The following is an 18,533-nucleotide window of genomic DNA, read 5'->3' on the forward strand; positions in this document are numbered from 1 at the left end:
TTTCTGTACACGTTCGGGAGAAAAAAGGCGTCTTAAGTGACGGGGAGACAGACGACAGATGGACAACAAAGTGATTCTAGAAGGGTTACGTTTTTACGAATTGAGGTATGGAACCATAAAAATCTGGTTGATACGAGAAAAACTTATTCTACCTGCTTCTTCATTTCTTGGAAAGGCTTCTTACAATTAAGTACTGGTTAGAATACTTATGGTGTTGTCCTTTAGACTCATTTTGTATTTTTGATGTGGTGACTGTACCAACTTCGGACGCTTATGTTTTTGTTCGTTATCAATGTCGTAAATTGATCATTGATGAATTAGTGTGCTGGCGGAGTGAGAAAGTCCGCTGTAAAAGTTGTCAGATAGGGAGAGAACTGACTCTGGAACAATTTTCGTTTTTAAGTCATTGTGGATTGTTAAGTTTCTAACAAAGAATGGGGCTTTTAGTATTAGTTTCAATATCTTATTTTCGGGAACCTGAACTTTGTTAATATGAGTAGAAACAGAGTGTCCCCCATATGGGGCAGGTATACAGTACTATCATTTTGTTAAGTAGATTGTTTTCCCTATTAGGAGACGATCTAGTGATTAGTAATGGATATAAGACACTGTCCGTTTATTCATTACTAGTGAAGTACCCAGCGCTGCCCAGGTATGTATGCGTTCCAGTTTTATTAGCTATTAGTCTATCTCTTCCTCCCCCCCCCCCCCCTCCAATGTGCCGTTCTACTCTGCTCCCCTCTCTCGCCATCTACCGCTCTCCCTCCCCCTGTCCTCCATCTCCCCCACCCCCCACTCTCTGTGCATATCCTCCTGCCCTCTTTCTTATGCATCTTCTCTGCCATCTCTCTCTCTCTCTTTCCATCTCCTTCTCTCTCTGCCTACCTCCTTTGACTCTCTCTGACCATCTCTTTCTTGGTCCTCTCTGCCTGCCTCCTCCACCTCTCACTCTCTGCACATCTCATTCTCACCCTCTCTCTGTCCATCTCCTCCTCATCCTGTGTCCATGTCCTCTTCCCTCTCACTGTTAATTTGCTTCTCCCTCTCTTTCTGTCCATCTCTTCCTGACCCCTCTCACAGTGCACCTCTCCCCTCCCCTCTCTCTCCAACTCCTCCATACCAGTGTTCACTTACTCCTCCCCCTCTATCGACTGCTGCCCCACCTATCTACTCCACATACCTTGTGTCTGCTCTACCCCATCCCTCTGTAAATCTCCTCTTCACTTTTCTGTCCATATTCTCCTCTTCATCCCTCTGTCTTCCCCTCCTCATTTCTCTCTCAGCCTATTTTCTCCCCCTCTTCATCCGTCTCCACCTTCCCCTTTTCTGTCTGTCCACCTTTTCCTCCTGACGTTCTCTCTCCATGTTATCCCCCCAACTTGAGTAGGTGGTCGCTGGTTCTTACCCCCACAGCACTTGTTACCAGATAGTAAGTAACACATGTATCAAGTTTGGTTGAAATCGAACAAGGAGCTTGAAAGCTTAGCAAGGGGTTTGCCCATATACACACGTATCACATACATTTGGCATAATTCACAGATAATTTTACATGTGCTTCACCTATATCTCCAGTATATTTCGCCCTACAATTTCTTTTTCACGCGATTCACCGTTTATGACGTCTTATTTCCTATGCACATACATATGTACGTACATTAATGCATACATAGATACATCCATTTTTTATAATATGTGTGGCTGGTTGTTTCTTGAAGGGTTTTGTCTATCTAGTGGGAGTGAACGTGACATGCGCACTGTTGGTTCATGTGTGCGGCGGTGTTGCAGGTGTGGTTCCAGAACCGGCGCGCCAAGTGGCGCAAGCAGGAGAAGGTGGGCCCGCAGGCGCACCCCTACTCGCCGCTGCAGGCCTACGGCGCGCCGCCCGCCGCCGCCGCCGTGGCGCCGTCGCTGCCGCACCCCTTCTCGCACCTGGCGTCGCTGGCGGCGCTGCGCGGCAAGCCCTTCCTGGCGGCCGGCCCCGTGCCCTTCCGGCCGCCGCCGCCGCCGCTCGCCGCCTACCTGCCGCCCCCGCCGCCCCCGCACCACCACCACCATCACCACCAGCACCACCACCACGCGCACGCGCCACCCCCTCCGCCGCCGGCCGCGCACCTGCTGCCGCCGCCGCCCCCGCACGCGGGCTTCCACAGCCTGCTGCTGGCCGCCGCCTCCGCCAAGGACGCACCGCCCCTCGGCCTGGACGTGCGCAGCTCCAGCATCGCGGCGCTGCGCCTCAAGGCCCGCGAGCACGAGCTGCGCCTCGAGATGCTGCGCAACGACGGCGACGTCGCCAGCTGAGCCCGCGCCGCCTGCCCGGCGCCGCCGCTAGCCTGGCTGTGCGCCCGCCTGGACTCCTAGAGTACCGATCCGCACTGGCCAGAACATACAAACGGACGCGATCCGGAGCTTCGTCCGTCACGGTGGATCCACTTCACATCTTCACACCCCTTCGTTACCGCATCCTTAGACCAGGCTGGTCCAGTTCGAGGGCCGAGAGGCAGTCGGGCACCCGCAGGCAGCGGCGGACAGGGATAGACAAATATCTGACACTTGGTCAGTCACGCAACCTGCTGTAACCTGCGTGATCGAACTGCCCTGACCGAGCGCCTGCAGGAGGGTGTAGCCGACCGGCTCGGGCATGCGCAGAATGCGTGCAACAGAGCTACGTGCCAGGCACCTTATACTGCCTACCCGAGGACAGCGTTGGAACACTGTGGCTTAAACTAACATAGTCCGTCCATGATTTACATTAAGTGATAGCCCATTGAAATAACTGTCATTAGTCCCTTTGGGGGATAGATTCCGAGAAAACTGGCAGACATTACTAGAATTCTAGAAGAATTTGCTCGTTCAAGAAACAATACCACGTAATCGTCTGTGTTTATTTGTTGTGTAAATCCAGAAGTTCACACTGCCACAGTATAGTGTTAAAGGTTTTTGTGTGCCTCTCAGCGCTCGAAATTGGTTCTTGAGTCGAGAAATTAGTTGACAGAAACTATCAGCGTGTCACATGCTCGTTCACCAAGAGAAAAATTGTCACTCACTGGAAAGTTGGGTATAAAAGTAGAGATTGGTTTTTGATAGTGCTGCACGCCACTGCACCAATCATCAGTCTTGTGCAGTTGTAGGTGTTCCCGAATTTCATCACAATCTTCTGGCGTTGCGAAGTCACCGTAGATCACACCATAGAACTTCCGACTCTCCAGTTACGAGACATTTCATTTTTTTGTAGTTACGCGGGATGCATACATTTATTACCTTGTTTCACTTTGCGGAATTCTTCCAACTTCATTCCTGTTACAAAGCACTGAAAATTTGTCATTCCAAAAGTAGCAGCAGGTGCTTTAAGTCAAGTGGATAAACTGCTCGAATTCCAGAAAATGGATAAAGTCAGTTAGACGGTATTGTTTCTTCGACGACTATGTACGATTTTGAGCGTAATATTGTAAATAGTGACAAACCGTTCATGAGCACACAAAATATAGAATTATTTTACATTTTTTAATTGAAGGAACTGGACAGTAGCTGACTTCTCTGGCCCATTTGCAATGAATCTACTGGACAAAACCGAGTGAGAAAATTTGTCACAATATTCTGGTTTAGTTTTGAAGGAGAATTGTACTGGTGGGTCAGCAGCTGTTTCTTCGACGTACTATCCCAACCTGTTGATTGCTTGGGAATGGGGCTGCAAACTGGAAACTAGTCGCGAAGAATGAAAGTTAAATAAATAAAATAAAAGCAAAGTCGACAAATCAGAAATAGTATACACTTCATGCTATCATTATTCTATGCCTCATAAGGAAAAAAAGATGCAGTGCCTACAACACTAGCTTCCGTAAATGACGTTGCCAGTGCACACTAACGCGGAGGTGCTCCATCCACATGTAGCTGGTCTAGCTGGTCAGAGTTTTGTGCAGTGGGTCGTGGAGTGATAGTATCTGACATTGTTGGTGACTACCTGTTTGTCTGGTGTGGACATTAAACTCGACAGCCCCCTAAACTTTAATAAAGATGCAGGCTTCCGTTTTCACCGTCTCCCACCCTTTCATTATTTACCAGTCCACCGTAACACAAACAACATTGCTCATCTGAATCATCCACAGGACACAGACACCTGCTACTTCGTAACAGGTTAGAGAGGTGTGTCAAATCTTCTTCCTTAGGATCTATCCCTTGACAATAAAGCGGAATTCTTACACAGTTACTGACGTTTATTTTAGAAGACGCAAAATCTAATTCAGATGAGGCACCAGATAATATGATATACGACGCGAAAAATAAAAAAAATATTTCGTCCCGCTTCAGGTAGGCAACCTAACTTACATCATCTGGCCCAGATGCTGATGATGTATGCTGGGTTGTCTATCCTAAGGGAAATGAAATATTTTAAAGGTCAGTTTTATTTTGGCCACACTGTGGAACCTCAAATCTATAGACATAAAGATAAGCTGAGGATTCATATAGCACTCACAAAAACTAGCAGAACTATACTATGTCGCGTATCATTGTTGTTATTTCGATCATCAACCGTAAGTTAGGTTTGATGCAGTTCTCCAGTCCTACGCCTACCAACAACCCTCCACACTTCAGCATAGCTGCTGCATTACACATTTGCAACGACCTGTCGTACCTACTCATATCCCGGCCTGTCACTGCCATACTGTCTTTCCATCATCCCTTCAACTACAGCATGCCGTTCCATCTCTTCGATTCATCACTATCTTTATCTGGTATTTCGTCTCGCTGAACCGTTGCAGGGCCTCTCCATTCCTTACTCGATCAATCCAGCTGACAATCAACAGGTGAATCATTCTTTTGGTCTGTGGTCTCGGAGCTTCCGTATTGCTGGGCGAAGTTCCTCTCGCGGCCACAGCCAGGATCCACAAACTTTTAGCGCCGTGCAGTGCGAGAGACAAACCACGCGAGTTACTGCTCCGTAGGCTTCCTACTAAACGTTTGCTGACGGGCCCGATTTATTTCTATTCTTCGCCATACATATAGTATGCAGACTTTATAAGGGTCGGCTGCCTCTCTTTCACCCACGAGACATGCTTAAATTAGTCAATTCTTCTACGTCACTAATCAGTGCTCTGTAGCAGTCCAACTACTTTCAAAAGATTCTCAGATCCTGCCATTGATTTTGAAAACCAACACCGCCGACGGCAACTACACCTTCTCCAATGGGTTTCTAATATCTACTCGGAAAAAATGAGGATAACAAACTGAAGTTAAAAGAGAGCAGGCTACACTCAAATACACCACAAGTTGTTGGAAAAAAACGACATTTTGTTTGTGGAAACGGTGATTGACTTATTGTAGGATATTTTTTTGTTTTTGACCCAATCACTTTTTTATGCCACAGCCATAATCAGTTTCGGCCTTCCAATGCCACCTTGAGATGCTACAATAGAGAACAGAAAAGCTTAATTTAAGACTTGACACAACTGCAGTTAATTTCACTAGGTCTATTTGTGAGCTTAGTAATGTGCTATTAACATGCATATGGTCCATACCTATGGGCGGTAATTGATGATCAACTGTTCATGCGTTTTCAACTAAATAAAATCAGAAATCAAAGAATTACATACGTACAACCAAGTGTACTTTTCCTCCCCTACTCTTTGCACTAGATGCGCACGTCCTCTTTAAGGGAATCTTTTATCGTAAAAGCTAACTGATTAAAACGTTATTGTAATAATCGTAATAATTTATAGAGAGCTACTAAAAACGCCCCTCGAAATTATTTTAATGTGCATTACGTTTAGGTCAATCAGTCTGTAGGGCAGAATGTGGGCACTTCAATTTGAAATTTCCTGCTAATACTCATAGTACCTCCTGTAAAGTGCTCCTTCCTGCCTCTCAGAAGTTTCATTTACAGAAGTTGTCAGGAACATCTGTGAAAGTCATTCACCTTTGGAAACAGGAGGTTTGATCCAGGCCACCAACCATTTAGCCGAATTAGGGGAAGACTTTCCCATGCATTTTAGGTTGTTTCAGTTCTGTCTTGCCCCATTGTCCAAATTTCGGATTCGTGTAGAGCTATGTCGTAAATACAGATTTTCAGGAATCTTTTCCTGCTCTCAAGGAATTGTACTTACCGAAGGTAACAGATGTTTCTTTTTGTTTAGGCCCCTTTTGCTTTGTACCATAGTTACTACTATATTTTTCTTCCATTTTCCTTAATTATCTACTTACAAGATGTAATTCATCTGCCTCTTCAAGAGTCTCCTGTTCAAGTTTCACATTTAGCAGTCCATCATGTCTAAATGCGGCGCACACAATTGCTTTTTTTTTGCGTGGGTGAAATGTGACTCTGGTAAAGCAGAAACAACCGCCGAGCACATAGTGTTCGAGTACCCTATGTTAGCACAAGTTGCCTCTGTGGAGGACAGACGCTTTCAACTCTTGAAGTCAATGAGCTGCTGAATGATTCTTTTGTCATCAGTCTTCTAACTGGTTTGATGGGTCCCGCCACGAACTCCTCTCCAATTCTAAACTCTTCATTTCAGAGTAGCACTATACTCTCTCTACAGCTACGCCCATACTAGTGATTCCCTGATGTCTTTAAACGAGTACTGCCATCCTCTGCTTTCGTGTCCAATTTTCCCAAGTGACCTTCTTTTCTCCGATTCTGTACGCAACCTCCTCATTTCTTACCTCATCAGTCCACTTAAGTTTTAGCATCCTTCTACAGCACCACATCTCAGACGCTTCAGTTTTTCTTTTTTCGGTTTTTCCACAGTCCGTGATTCATTGTCTGTGTTAGACTGCTTTTTATGTCCTCCTTGCTTCGTCTTACTTCGTATATTTCATGTTCGTCAATATCAATGTTAAGTTGCTTGCTATTCTCATTTTTGCTACTCTTCATTGCTTTCGTTTTCCTTCTATTTACTCTCAATCCATAGTGTGTTCTCATTAGACTGTTTATTTCATTCATCACGTCCTGCAAATCTTTGCCCTTTCACTGAAGTTAGCAAAGACACCAGCTGAACTTATCACAATATTCCAATGTTTGCGTGTGTGTAATAGCCGTGAACTAGCACACTTACCACCTCATTAAACATGTGTCTCAATTTCTGTTCACTTTTAGCGACCACTGCGGCGCTATCAGTGAAACGAATCACAGTGATTCCCTTTTACTGTCATACAAATCCGTCATTGCTTCTTCAGAATACAAATTAATTATAAATGGTGACAAAAATCGACACTGTTTGACACCTTTCTTGATTTCTGGCCTCTCGCGTCATTCCGGCAAGGCTGACTACTCCAGACTGTAGTTCCCTTCTGAGCCGGTAGTTTTTACCACACGCCATAAGAATAGAAAGCGTATTACTCCATTCCACATAATTAAAAGCCCTCTACATTTTGTGGATATTTCACTGTTTTGCCCAGTTGCGTTTCTTCGCTCTCTTGTAAAGACTGTTCGTAAATAATATTTGATTTTCATGCCGGAGAGATTATTTCATGCCTTCTGCACTTCGAAATTTTAGAAAGAGCGTCTCCTTCCTTATGTACTAGTATTTGGAGTGTATTTTTATCCATTCCAAACCGACGCTATTTTTAAAAATATATACTGTCCAACGTAGTGGATCGTTAACTATAAATCAAATCGCACAATGAAATAATTACTTATAAGAACGGACGCACTGGTAAACAGTGAGCTTGAATGTTGAATTAGGTATAGAACACATTTAGTCAGTATGCTGACTTGATTATTATGTATACGTATCTCAAATAGTGCCCAGTTTCATGTGCAACATGTAGAATGGGACTACCTTAGAGATTATATTCCGATGTCGCTGTTCGTGTTCCTCAGAATGATGATGATATTCGATACCACGAAAAGTACTTTTTTAGTATGAAAACGTTCACTGTTTCTTTTCTCGACCAGCGCTGCAAAGAGCGGTCAGTTGCGCAAAGAAACACATGCGCGTCTCATTTATCTATAAAGTGGATTATTTTTCTGTGCTTCTAGGGTACATAACCAGGCTGAAGTTTAAAGTTTTACTGCTAAAAGTGACAATACAATTATGATGTTACTGAAGAATGTTGTGTGAAGCGACGGGCGATTTCCCGTTTGTACAGATGCTACTTTGATTGTTTAAGTGTGGCGGCAGCTAAGTCTCGATATGGAATGAATTGTGTTATCAATGAGATACTTGTGGTGACATTCTAAGTACAATGTACAGAAGCAGAATTAAAATAATTTGTGTACCTAACGACAGGAACCTTCGCCTATGATACTATGCGGTAACAGAGTTCATGTTACTGATATAGAAGTGATTTTCGTTATTTGCAAGTAAATCAAATCAGGAAATACAATGATGTCGACAACTGTCATTAAGATACTGCAGAAATAAAGCTTTGTGCCTATAGAGATAGCTGATAGAAAAAAATATGTACTGGTAACACTTCATTGAGAATTCCTTGCAACTGACAGGTAAACTCCTATGATTAGGAAGGGGGCATATGATTCCGCCAATGACGTACTCCTGGTCCTGCTCTTTCCTCATTCAAGCACACTGCGCTGTGACGATGACTTAAGTGTCTCTCTGCATTTCCATGAAGTTGTATTACTCAGTAACGAAGATTTTAAAATAAGTACAGCTCCAGTCGCTATTCTTTAGTAAGTTTCACCAGTTTCGCATCATTTATTTGTCAGATTCGGATGTTACCCTCTGAAAAATCAAGTGAGGCATGACAGGTACTGTAGAAAACAACAAATAACAGATGTTAAGAAGCCAATAAGCTAATTAACTCTTTCACTTATATTTGAAGTTACTCAAAGTGTGCATGATCAAGATGCCTATCGTTATTTAAGTATTTGTCATTATGTCATAAAGTATTATCCTTATCTGCGTCTGCATTTACATGACTTTCGTACTCATGGTGTGTGGAAAGGTAGCATACCTGTCGCCCTACACAACATTCGGTACTGCAACTGCCCATCAAAATTGTTGATTACTTCTCAAATACTGACTGCATTTGTCCTTTTCGACTCTGAATTTTTTGCTGTGCTCTAGAGTGAGCGGCACAAAGATTATTCATTGATTGTTTGTGATTAGTCATTTTCAAAAAGACTTCATTGTTATAGCACATAAAACATTTTCGTATCATATCAGGTACTTGTTATTATTTAATTAACACAACAAAATGTTACGTTGAGTAGACTAGAAAGAGTACTGAAATAGTATGAATTGATACCGAAGAGAATGAGTCAGGTCTTATAACCCTTTTTGTTGTAGGAATTAAAGCTTCTAATTGGTTAAAATATTTTATTTGTTGTTATGTAATATTATATGAATTTGTGTTTTTGTTAAATTATATAAATATATGTAGATCTAGAAATGTTTCCTTATTTGCCCAACTCCTTTCGCATCATATGTCAATAAACTGATGATTGCATCCTCCAGCATACACTAACCCCCCTTGGAAACAAAAAGAAAGAAACAGATTATGTCAGAGAGACAGAGATCAATATTGTATGAAATCTCGCCATTAGCAGTACATCAAGAAAAAAGACAAATGTCAATAAATCTGCAGCTCTAAATATGATTAATCTTAGGTCAAGTCTTATTTCAGAAAATTTTCCGATCCTTTAAATTAGTATATTGTAACATTGTTTTGCTCACTTTTACTAGAGGCAATACTTGAATTAGACACGAATAAATGCTAAAATGATATACACTCACCGCTATACTCCTGCAACACGTAAAGCTCATGAGGCAAATATTTTGCGATAAACTTAAGGTAATCAACATTTCTGCTGACACATATAAAATTAAAAGTAATCCGTCACAAGGGAAATGTAGCTTCATGTTTAAGTGTTTATGGGAGTAAACAGACGTATATAGATACTCCTACTAATCTGAAGACCGTTCAAGATACAGAGTCACGTTCTTTGTTGTGCTGGTAACAGTGACAACTTTACATGCAGAGACATTGTAGCAACTGTGGCTGAACCCTTTTGCAGCATCTCATAAAACATAGACTAATCCATCGCAATGCAAAAATTTACAGTGCCATTAGTAATAGATACAACCAATTCCGTATTTTTTTAACATTCATATACTGTACAGTGTGAATAATTTATAGTGGGATTAGTAGTAGATAAAACCAATTCTGAATTTTTTTGACATTCATATATTGTACTTGCAAGATTTTGACATACAGGTTTATGTTAGGCAGAGATAACAACGTAATATGCACAACTGCACATCAAACAACAACGACATTAGTCAATATTCATTTTATTTGCTGAGATTTTGAGTGGGTTGTATCTATCAAACAACTCCAAGTACACACTTACAGTACAGTAGAGTAAATGTTTAAAACAGCAGAGAAAACTTTTATTTTTGAGATCTGATAGTTCATTAAGTACATATTGTGGTTGACCTTTGAAGGAGCTATAGATTTCAATTTCTTCTAGAACATCCATCAATCTGACTTTCTCTACCCTGTGTAGTACCTGTAAAGTTTCTTCAATGCTGTTGGTATTATGGTTACAGTATTGTAGACGTGCACTAAATGAAGATTTACACTTCTCGCTTATGTTTGCGTGCTCCCTGAATATGATGGAGAAACATGTACCTGTTTGCCCTACATAAATGACTGTCAAAAAACTACAAAATCGGTTGCACCTACAATTAGTTCCACTGTAAATTATTATCACTACATTGTATTATGTTTTGTAAATGCTTCAAATGGCTTAACGCCAAAATTGCTATTGCAAAATAAAATTCTAAAAGCTGAAAGCAAGATGAAATCCTTTAAAAAATTCATACAATCTGAGAACCCATACTACATGAAAGTAACTATGGTTTTCTAGGGAGAAAGAGTACTGTTATCTAAGTCATTCCTATAATCGTTCTGAAATGAAATGGGTAATATCTAGAAAAGATGTTAGTAGATGAGTATCAGAAGTGAAACACGCATGAGGCATTACAGTAAAAAGAAGTGAGGTGATTCTGAGGAGGGCAGAGAAGGAAATGAGGCATTAAAGATACTAAGCGAGTTTTGCTATTTCCGCAGCAAACTGCTTGACAATGGCTGAAGTTAAGAGCATATAAAATGCAGACTGGTCTAGGAAGGTGGGCCTACGTTTATTTAAAGAAGAGAAATATGGTAACATGGTAAATAAATTTTAGTTTTACGAAGTTGTTTCTGAAAGTATTTGTCTCTAGTATAGCCTTATGTGGAACGATAAACAGTACCTGCAGCAAGAGTGTAGAAGGTTTCGAAATACGTCGTTGCAGAAGAATGCTGAAGATATGTAGGATAACCAATCCAGTGGAGGAGAAAATATCTTTATGGCAAAACTTGATAGGGATAGGTTGATGAGCCACATCCTGAAACATCAAAGAATAATTTATTTGACAGTGGGGGGATGTGTTTGTGCCTAGTGGGGCGGATAGAAAATGTATGTAAGCTGGTTCAGATGGATCTAGGTTTCAGTAATTACGAAGAGATGAGAAGGCTTCTGCAAGACGGACTCGTGTGGGGAGCTACGTCGAATCAGTGTCGGGCTGAAGATCCCAACAAAAGAGCATCCTGTACTGAAACCTTGGCACTGGGAGACTAAAATTAAAAGCCGGTTCAACGCAAGAAGAGGTAAGTTTATTCTGTTATTTCCTTACTGAACTATCGGAAAACACCAGTTACGTTTAAATACCACTCATATTTACGCAATAAAGCCGTGTCCACACCACCAGTTGAGCGAGGATTGTCTAACTAGAAAACAGAAGGATCAGTTTCGACCGGCAGCAGCGCAAAAGAATTTTGGTGGAAGATGGGTTGGAGTCCACACAGTCCCGTCACGACAGCGGAGGAGCTACTGGAAGGAGAAGCAGTGGCTCCAGTTTCAAAACACTGCAGTAATGGCTGGGAGAATTGTTTGCTGATTAATCGCTCCTCCAGTACCATCTAATGCCTACAATGAAACAAAGGTCGATCGAAGACATTGCGTGGTTCACTGGACCTGACAGCATATTTACTTCCAGGTATTATTGTATTAGAGTTTTACTGACCTCATACTCGAACAACAATACATAATCAATAATAATTTCTTGTACTTACCAAATCGGCACGAAGAACAGTTTAGTGAATGAGACGATTGTGTCAGAGTCTGTGTGCCTATTTGTCAGTTCCCGCAGTCAGTAACTACACTGAAGTTCAGAAAGAAAAAACAGAACACTTTGAACAAATAGAGACAGGACGTTCATATTCACAGGACATGTGCATTGGTATGTTCTGCAGAAATGATTAGCGTCTCAGTCACCTCGGTTCAGTATGCGTCCTGTTACCTAGTAGGCACAGGGTCCGACACGCGCCCTTTTAACTTGTTCCATGCATGATAGCATCGATGATAATACGCCACGTGTGTAATCCTGCTGTATAGCCATCCATGCTGCATTCACCTGGTTCCCAAGTTCATCTGTGGTGTTTGGTATTGGGTCACAGCACTGAACCCGTCATTTCACCATATCCCACACATTTTCGATTGGTGACATGTCTCGTGATCTGGCGGGCCAGGGCAAATGGCTGACATCCTATGGCACCGAGAAGACACGTGGTCGTGCAGCAACATGTGGTCGTGTATTGTGCTGCTGAAAAATGGAGTCTAGGGTGCTGGGCAGAAAGGGTATGGCTACGGGTCGCAGGATGTTATTGACCAGATATAGACTGGGACACTCAGATGTTTACGACGGGTGGTAGGGACAGAGCATCGAGTGACATTATACTGAGTGCACTATCCGAAAATTACCTCGAGCAATTAAACAGAGAACCGACTCGTGGAGATAACATCTTGGACCTACTGATAACAAACAGACCCGAACTTTTCGACTCTGTATGTACAGAACAGGGAATCAGTGATCATAAGGCCGTTGCAGCATCCCTGAATATGGAAGTTAATAGGAATATAAAAAAAGGGAGGAAGGTTTATCTGTTTAGCAAGAGTAATAGAAGGCAGATTTCAGACTACCTAACAGATCAAAACGAAAATTTCTGTTCCGACACTGACAATGTTGAGTGTTTATGGAAAAAGTTCAAGGCAATCGTAAAATGCGTTTTAGACAGGTACGTGCCGAATAAAACTGTGAGGGACGGGAAAAACCCACCGTGGTACAACAACAAAGTTAGGAAACTACCGCAAAAGCAAAGAGAGCTCCACTCCAAGTTTAAACGCAGCCAAAACCTCTCAGACAAACAGAAGCTAAACGATGTCAAAGATAGCGTAAGGAGGGCTATGCGTGAAGCGTTCATTGAATTCGAAAGTAAAATTCTATGTACCGACTTGACAGAAAATCCTAGGAAGTTCTGGTCTTACGTTAAATCAGTCAGTGGCTCGAAACAGCATATCCAGACACTACGGGATGATGATGGCATTGAAACAGAGGATGACACGCGTAAAGCTGAAATACTAAACACCTTTTTCCAAAGCTGTTTCACAGAGGAAGACCGCACTGCAGTTCCTTCTCTAAATCCTCGCACAAACGAAAAAATGGCTGACATCGAAATAAGTGTCCAAGGAATAGAAAAGCAACTGGAATCACTCAATAGAGGAAAGTCCACTGGACCTGATGGGATACCAATTCGATTCTACAGAGAGTACGCGAAAGAACTTGCTCCCCTTCTAACAGCCGTGTACCGCAAGTCTCTAGAGGAACGGAGGGTTCCAAATGATTGGAAAAGAGCACAGGTAGTCCCAGTCTTCAAGAAGGGTCGTCGAGCAGATGCGCAAAACTATAGACCTATATCTCTGACGTCGATCTCTTGTAGAACTTTAGAACATGTTTTTTGCTCGCGTATCATGTCATTTCTGGAAACCCAGAATCTACTATGTAGGAATCAACATCGATTCCGGAAACAGCGATCGTGTGAGACCCAACTCACTTTATTCGTTCATGAGACCCAGAAAATATTAGATACAGGCTCCCAGGTAGATGCTATATTTCTTGACTTCCGGAAGGCGTTCGATACAGTTCCGCACTGTCGCCTGATAAACAAAGTAAGAGCCTACGGAATATCAGACCAGCTGTGTGGCTGGATTGAAGAGTTTTTAGCAAACAGAACACAGCATGTTGTTATCAATGGAGAGACGTCTGCAGACGTTAAAGTAACCTCTGGCGTGCCACAGGGGAGTGTTATGGGACCATTGCTTTTCACAATATATATAAATGACCTAGTAGATAGTGTCGGAAGTTCCATGCGGCTTTTCGCGGATGATGCTGTAGTATACAGAGAAGTTGCAGCATTAGAAAATTGTAGCGAAATGCAGGAAGATCTGCAGCGGATAGGCACTTGGTGCAGGGAGTGGCAACTGACCCTTAACATAGACAAATGTAATGTATTGCGAGTACATAGAAAGAAGGATCCTTTATTGTATGATTATATGATAGCGGAACAAACACTGGTAGTAGTTACTTCTGTAAAATATCTGGGAGTATGCGTGCGGAACGATTTGAAGTGGAATGATCATATAAAATTAATTGTTGGTAAGGCGTGTACCAGGTTGAGATTCATTGGGAGAGTGCTTAGAAAATGTAGTTCATCAACAAAGGAGGTGGCTTACAAAACACTCGTTCGACCTATACTTGAGTATTGCTCATCAGTGTGGGATCCGTACCAGATCGGTCTGACGGAGGAGATAGAGAAGATCCAAAGAAGAGCGGCGCGTTTCGTCACAGGGTTATTTGGTAACCGTGATAGTGTTACGGAGATGTTTAATAAACTCAAGTGGCAGATTCTGCAAGAGAGGCGCTCTGCATCGCGGTGTAGCTTGCTCGCCAGGTTTCGAGAGGGTGCGTTTCTGGATGAGGTATCGAATATATTGCTTCCCCCTACTTATACCTCCCGAGGAGATCACGAATGTAAAATTAGAGAGATTAGAGCGCGCACGGAGGCTTTCAGACAGTCGTTCTTCCCGCGAACCATACGCGACTGGAACAGGAAAGGGAGGTAATGACAGTGGCACGTAAAGTGCCCTCCTCCACACACCGTTGGGTGGCTTGTATCAATGTAGATGTAGATGTAGATGTAGACGTAGGCCGCACTGGTCACAGTGCCCTGGACATGCACCAGCAGTAACTTGTGGTTGTACCCAATAGCGCCCCATACTACAAGGCCTTGAGTTGGCGCTGTATGTGTTGAGTGAATGCAGTCACTGGCATGCCGCTACCCCTGTCTGCGACGAACCAAAATGCGGAAATAATTTTCAAATAAAGAAAACATTTATTTGTCCGGAAACACTATCTGAGGTCATTATTGTCCCCAGCGACGTCGTTCCATACACCACTGCCGTCTAACATATTTCTGCACATTCGTCAAAGGAAAGCAGAGAAGCGGACGTAGCGCACGTAGTACACGCCATAATAAACAGCCATGGACTGTCACCCCTGATAGTGTCCGATATGTTGCATTGCTCCACTGTTGCCCCAGAGCCGGCCGCGGTGGTCTAGCGTTTCAGGCGCTCAGTCCGGAACCGCGCGACTGCTACGGTCGCAGGTTCGAATCCTGCCTCGGGCATGGATGTGTGTGATGTCCTTAGGTTAGTTAGGTTTAAGTAGTTCTATGTTCTAGGGGACTGATGACCACAGATGTTAAGTCCCATAGTGCTCAGAGCCATTTGAACCATTTGTTGCCCCAGAGCGTAGGAGTACGCAAATCTCCCTTGCAATGCCATTCGTATGAAGTGTCGATCTTCTCGGAGGGTGGTCTGTGTGGTGCGACCTCAGCCACCTCGTCGTGTACTACGGCCTTCCATGAATCGACTTGAACACACCCGTTGCACCTCCGAAACACTTCGACCCACGCGATCAGCAATTTTCCGGATGGATGCATCACATTCTCTCATGCCAACAACACACCCGAATTCCAGACTCACTGATTTGACGGTACGGTTAGCGCACACGTCTCCGAGACATCCTGCACGGCTGCTCAAGTCACGCTCATCCTTTACGTTAGTTTTATAGCGACAGCGAGAGCCGCAGGCATGTTTTACCGGTAGGTGGTGTTGCGATATCGATGTTGACCTTGAACCAGTCGGCTGACAGGTTTAAATGCTAACCGTTTCCGCAGAACATACTAATGTACATGAATAAAATGGTTCAAATGCCTCTAAGCACTATGGGACTTAACATCTGGGGTCATCAGTCTCCTAGACTTAGAAAATACTTAAACCTAACTAACCTAAGGACATCACACACATCCATGCCCGAGGCAGGATTCGAATCTGCGACCGTAGCAACAGCGCGGTTCCGGACTAAAGCGCCTAGAACCGCTCGGCCACAGTGGCCGGCGTACATGAATGTATATGAATGTCCTATCTCTAGTCGTTCAAGGTGTTCTGTTTTTTTTCTGAACATGAATGTATCTGCAGTCTGGAAGAAAGTTTTATCGTGTATTCGTTATTTAGTGCTGGCCTGCGGAAGACTCTTTCAAGTTAAAAATCAGTCCTGTCACTTAAAACAGAGTATTTACATGAAGCTCGTTCCTATCGTCATTTTGTTACGAAATTATCTATTACTTCAAAGATAGATTATGGAACCATGTAAAGGTATTCAAATTACCAGCATAAACTGAATTACCTGAATCATGTACCGTAGTGTCGTTCGCTTCTATATTGACTGAAACATAATGTCATTCGCAGGGGGCGAAATCAGAAAAGGAGAACAAGTAACACACATTCCTTAATATTCAACATGTTTAATTAAAGTTCTCGTTTCGAAACGCTGTACAAACAGATCCAGTATATTAGTGACAGCATATTATTGACGGAGGGGAAAACGTCACCGAAAAAAAATTAACGAAAATAAAAAAAATAACGAAAATTTCACCAACACGTGGCCCTGTAAACGCACACCAACAAAATCGCGGCACACGACTGTTCCTCAGTTTGCTTCCGAGACCCCAACATGACATGAAGGATCGAGCGCTGCTGGTAAAGCTCTTTTGCAACAACGGTGACTTTGCGTCAGTCGGCATGCAGAAATTCCGGACATTCAAACGCAAGAAAATGCATTAGTTCGATTTCCTCTAAGGGTCTGAAGAAAATTATTGCAAAATTCGAGAAGACAGGTTCTTTTGAAGTGCAATGTGGTAGAGGGAGGAAACCAGTTGATTCGAAGTCTTTCGAAGATACGGCCACAGTTTTGCAGGAGGGCTTGAGAGTTGGTGTGCAAACGTTCAGTGCACGGGAACTGCCCGAACGTAGGACATGCCTGCGAGCACGGCACATAAAACCCTACGAAACATCCTGTGATGCTGTCCACACAAAATCAGCCATGTTCAGGAGTTGGGGGTGCTGACCTGCCAACAAGACAAAAGTTAGTTCTTGAATTTCTCACTAGCATGGAAGTGGACACTGAATGGCCATGAACATGTTGTGCACAGACAAAAAGCCCATTTCCATCTCCTAGGACACGTGAAAGCGCACAGTTGCAGAATACGGATAATGGAAAATCCCCTCGCACACTGGTCGGTACCACTTCATTCTGCAAAGGTTACCGTGTGGTGCGGGTTGACGGTATCTTTTATCGCAGGGGGTAATTTTTCGAGAAGGTGAGTCCTGCAGGTCATGTTACCTGTAGCGTCACTGGTAAACGCTATAAGAGTCTTCTGTACACGAACGCAGCTGAACTGAAGGTACTCTTTGGGCATCTCATTCTGAACGTGGCCCCGAGACACTCTGATTTTTTTGGTACGTGCTGTTTCTCAATTTCAGCTTGTGGCAGAAAACTACGGACAGCATATTGAATGTGATACAGGTTTATTCTTGCAGAGCAATAACAGAATAACAGGAGCCAGCCGCTTTTTCTAATGTTATTTTTTAAAAATATATATAGCACCGTTATCGGTTTATTCATGATCAGACGGTGTGTTGACGTTAAGATGCGTTTTTGTGACTTCACATTCGGTTTCAATTTTTATTCCGCCATATGATAAAATATTTTTGGGGTGGTGTTGCTCTGAAATAAATAAATAAATAAATCACGAAGTGAGAAATTGTCTGTGTAACTACAACTGTGCCTCCCGACGATTTTAAATTATGTAAACAAATTATTAAAGTGAAAATATTTTAATTACTTACGTCGAAAATTACGGGACAGGTACCAGTGCTGACTAGTTGTGTTCATGCCGCAGCGAGGACTATACAAAGCACTTTCTTTATATATCTGTACACACATACCCTAAACCAGCACTCATGCACCAGGAAGGTTCGCTATATGGAAGGATGTATACAAAGCTGGCGATATCACAACCGTACCAGTGCTAAAATGTTTCTCTCTCAGAGATATTTCGATATATACATTTGTGTGTCAGCAGAAATTTACAAAGTATAAACGTACGTTAATTACAATTTATATTAAAAGAGAACTGGCTAAAATTAAGATAAACAAATAGAACACCCAGTTTGTTACAAAGTACTATTGCAATGATATTATGCAAATAATATGGTATACATTGGAGGCAAAGTAAATGATAGGGGACAGATACAGATAAATAAATACTACAACAGTGGACATTATATTAAA

The 18,533-nt window shown here is 42.7% G+C and overlaps 1 protein-coding gene across 1 annotated transcript; it reads left to right on the forward strand.

The window, feature by feature from the left end:
* Positions 1–518: 518 nt before the first annotated feature.
* LOC126455757 (homeobox protein aristaless-like) lies at positions 519–2,298 on the forward strand. The gene is made up of 3 exons (XM_050091523.1): positions 519–527; positions 1,786–1,880; positions 2,151–2,298. The coding sequence occupies exons 1-3, from the start codon at positions 519–521 to the stop codon at positions 2,296–2,298; spliced, it is 252 nt and encodes an 83-aa protein (XP_049947480.1).
* Positions 2,299–18,533: the final 16,235 nt, after the last annotated feature.

Source organism: Schistocerca serialis, chromosome 2, assembly GCF_023864345.2.
Source record: "Schistocerca serialis cubense isolate TAMUIC-IGC-003099 chromosome 2, iqSchSeri2.2, whole genome shotgun sequence".
NCBI classification, from domain to species: domain Eukaryota; kingdom Metazoa; phylum Arthropoda; class Insecta; order Orthoptera; family Acrididae; genus Schistocerca; species Schistocerca serialis.

What these genes read in the sequence shown, in the direction of transcription:
- LOC126455757 (XM_050091523.1), top strand. An exon ending in CTGCAGGCCTACGGCGCGCC is followed by an intron (nt 1,881 to 2,150) that starts GCCCGCCGCCGC and finishes GGGCTTCCACAG; the next exon opens with CCTGCTGCTGGCCGCCGCCT.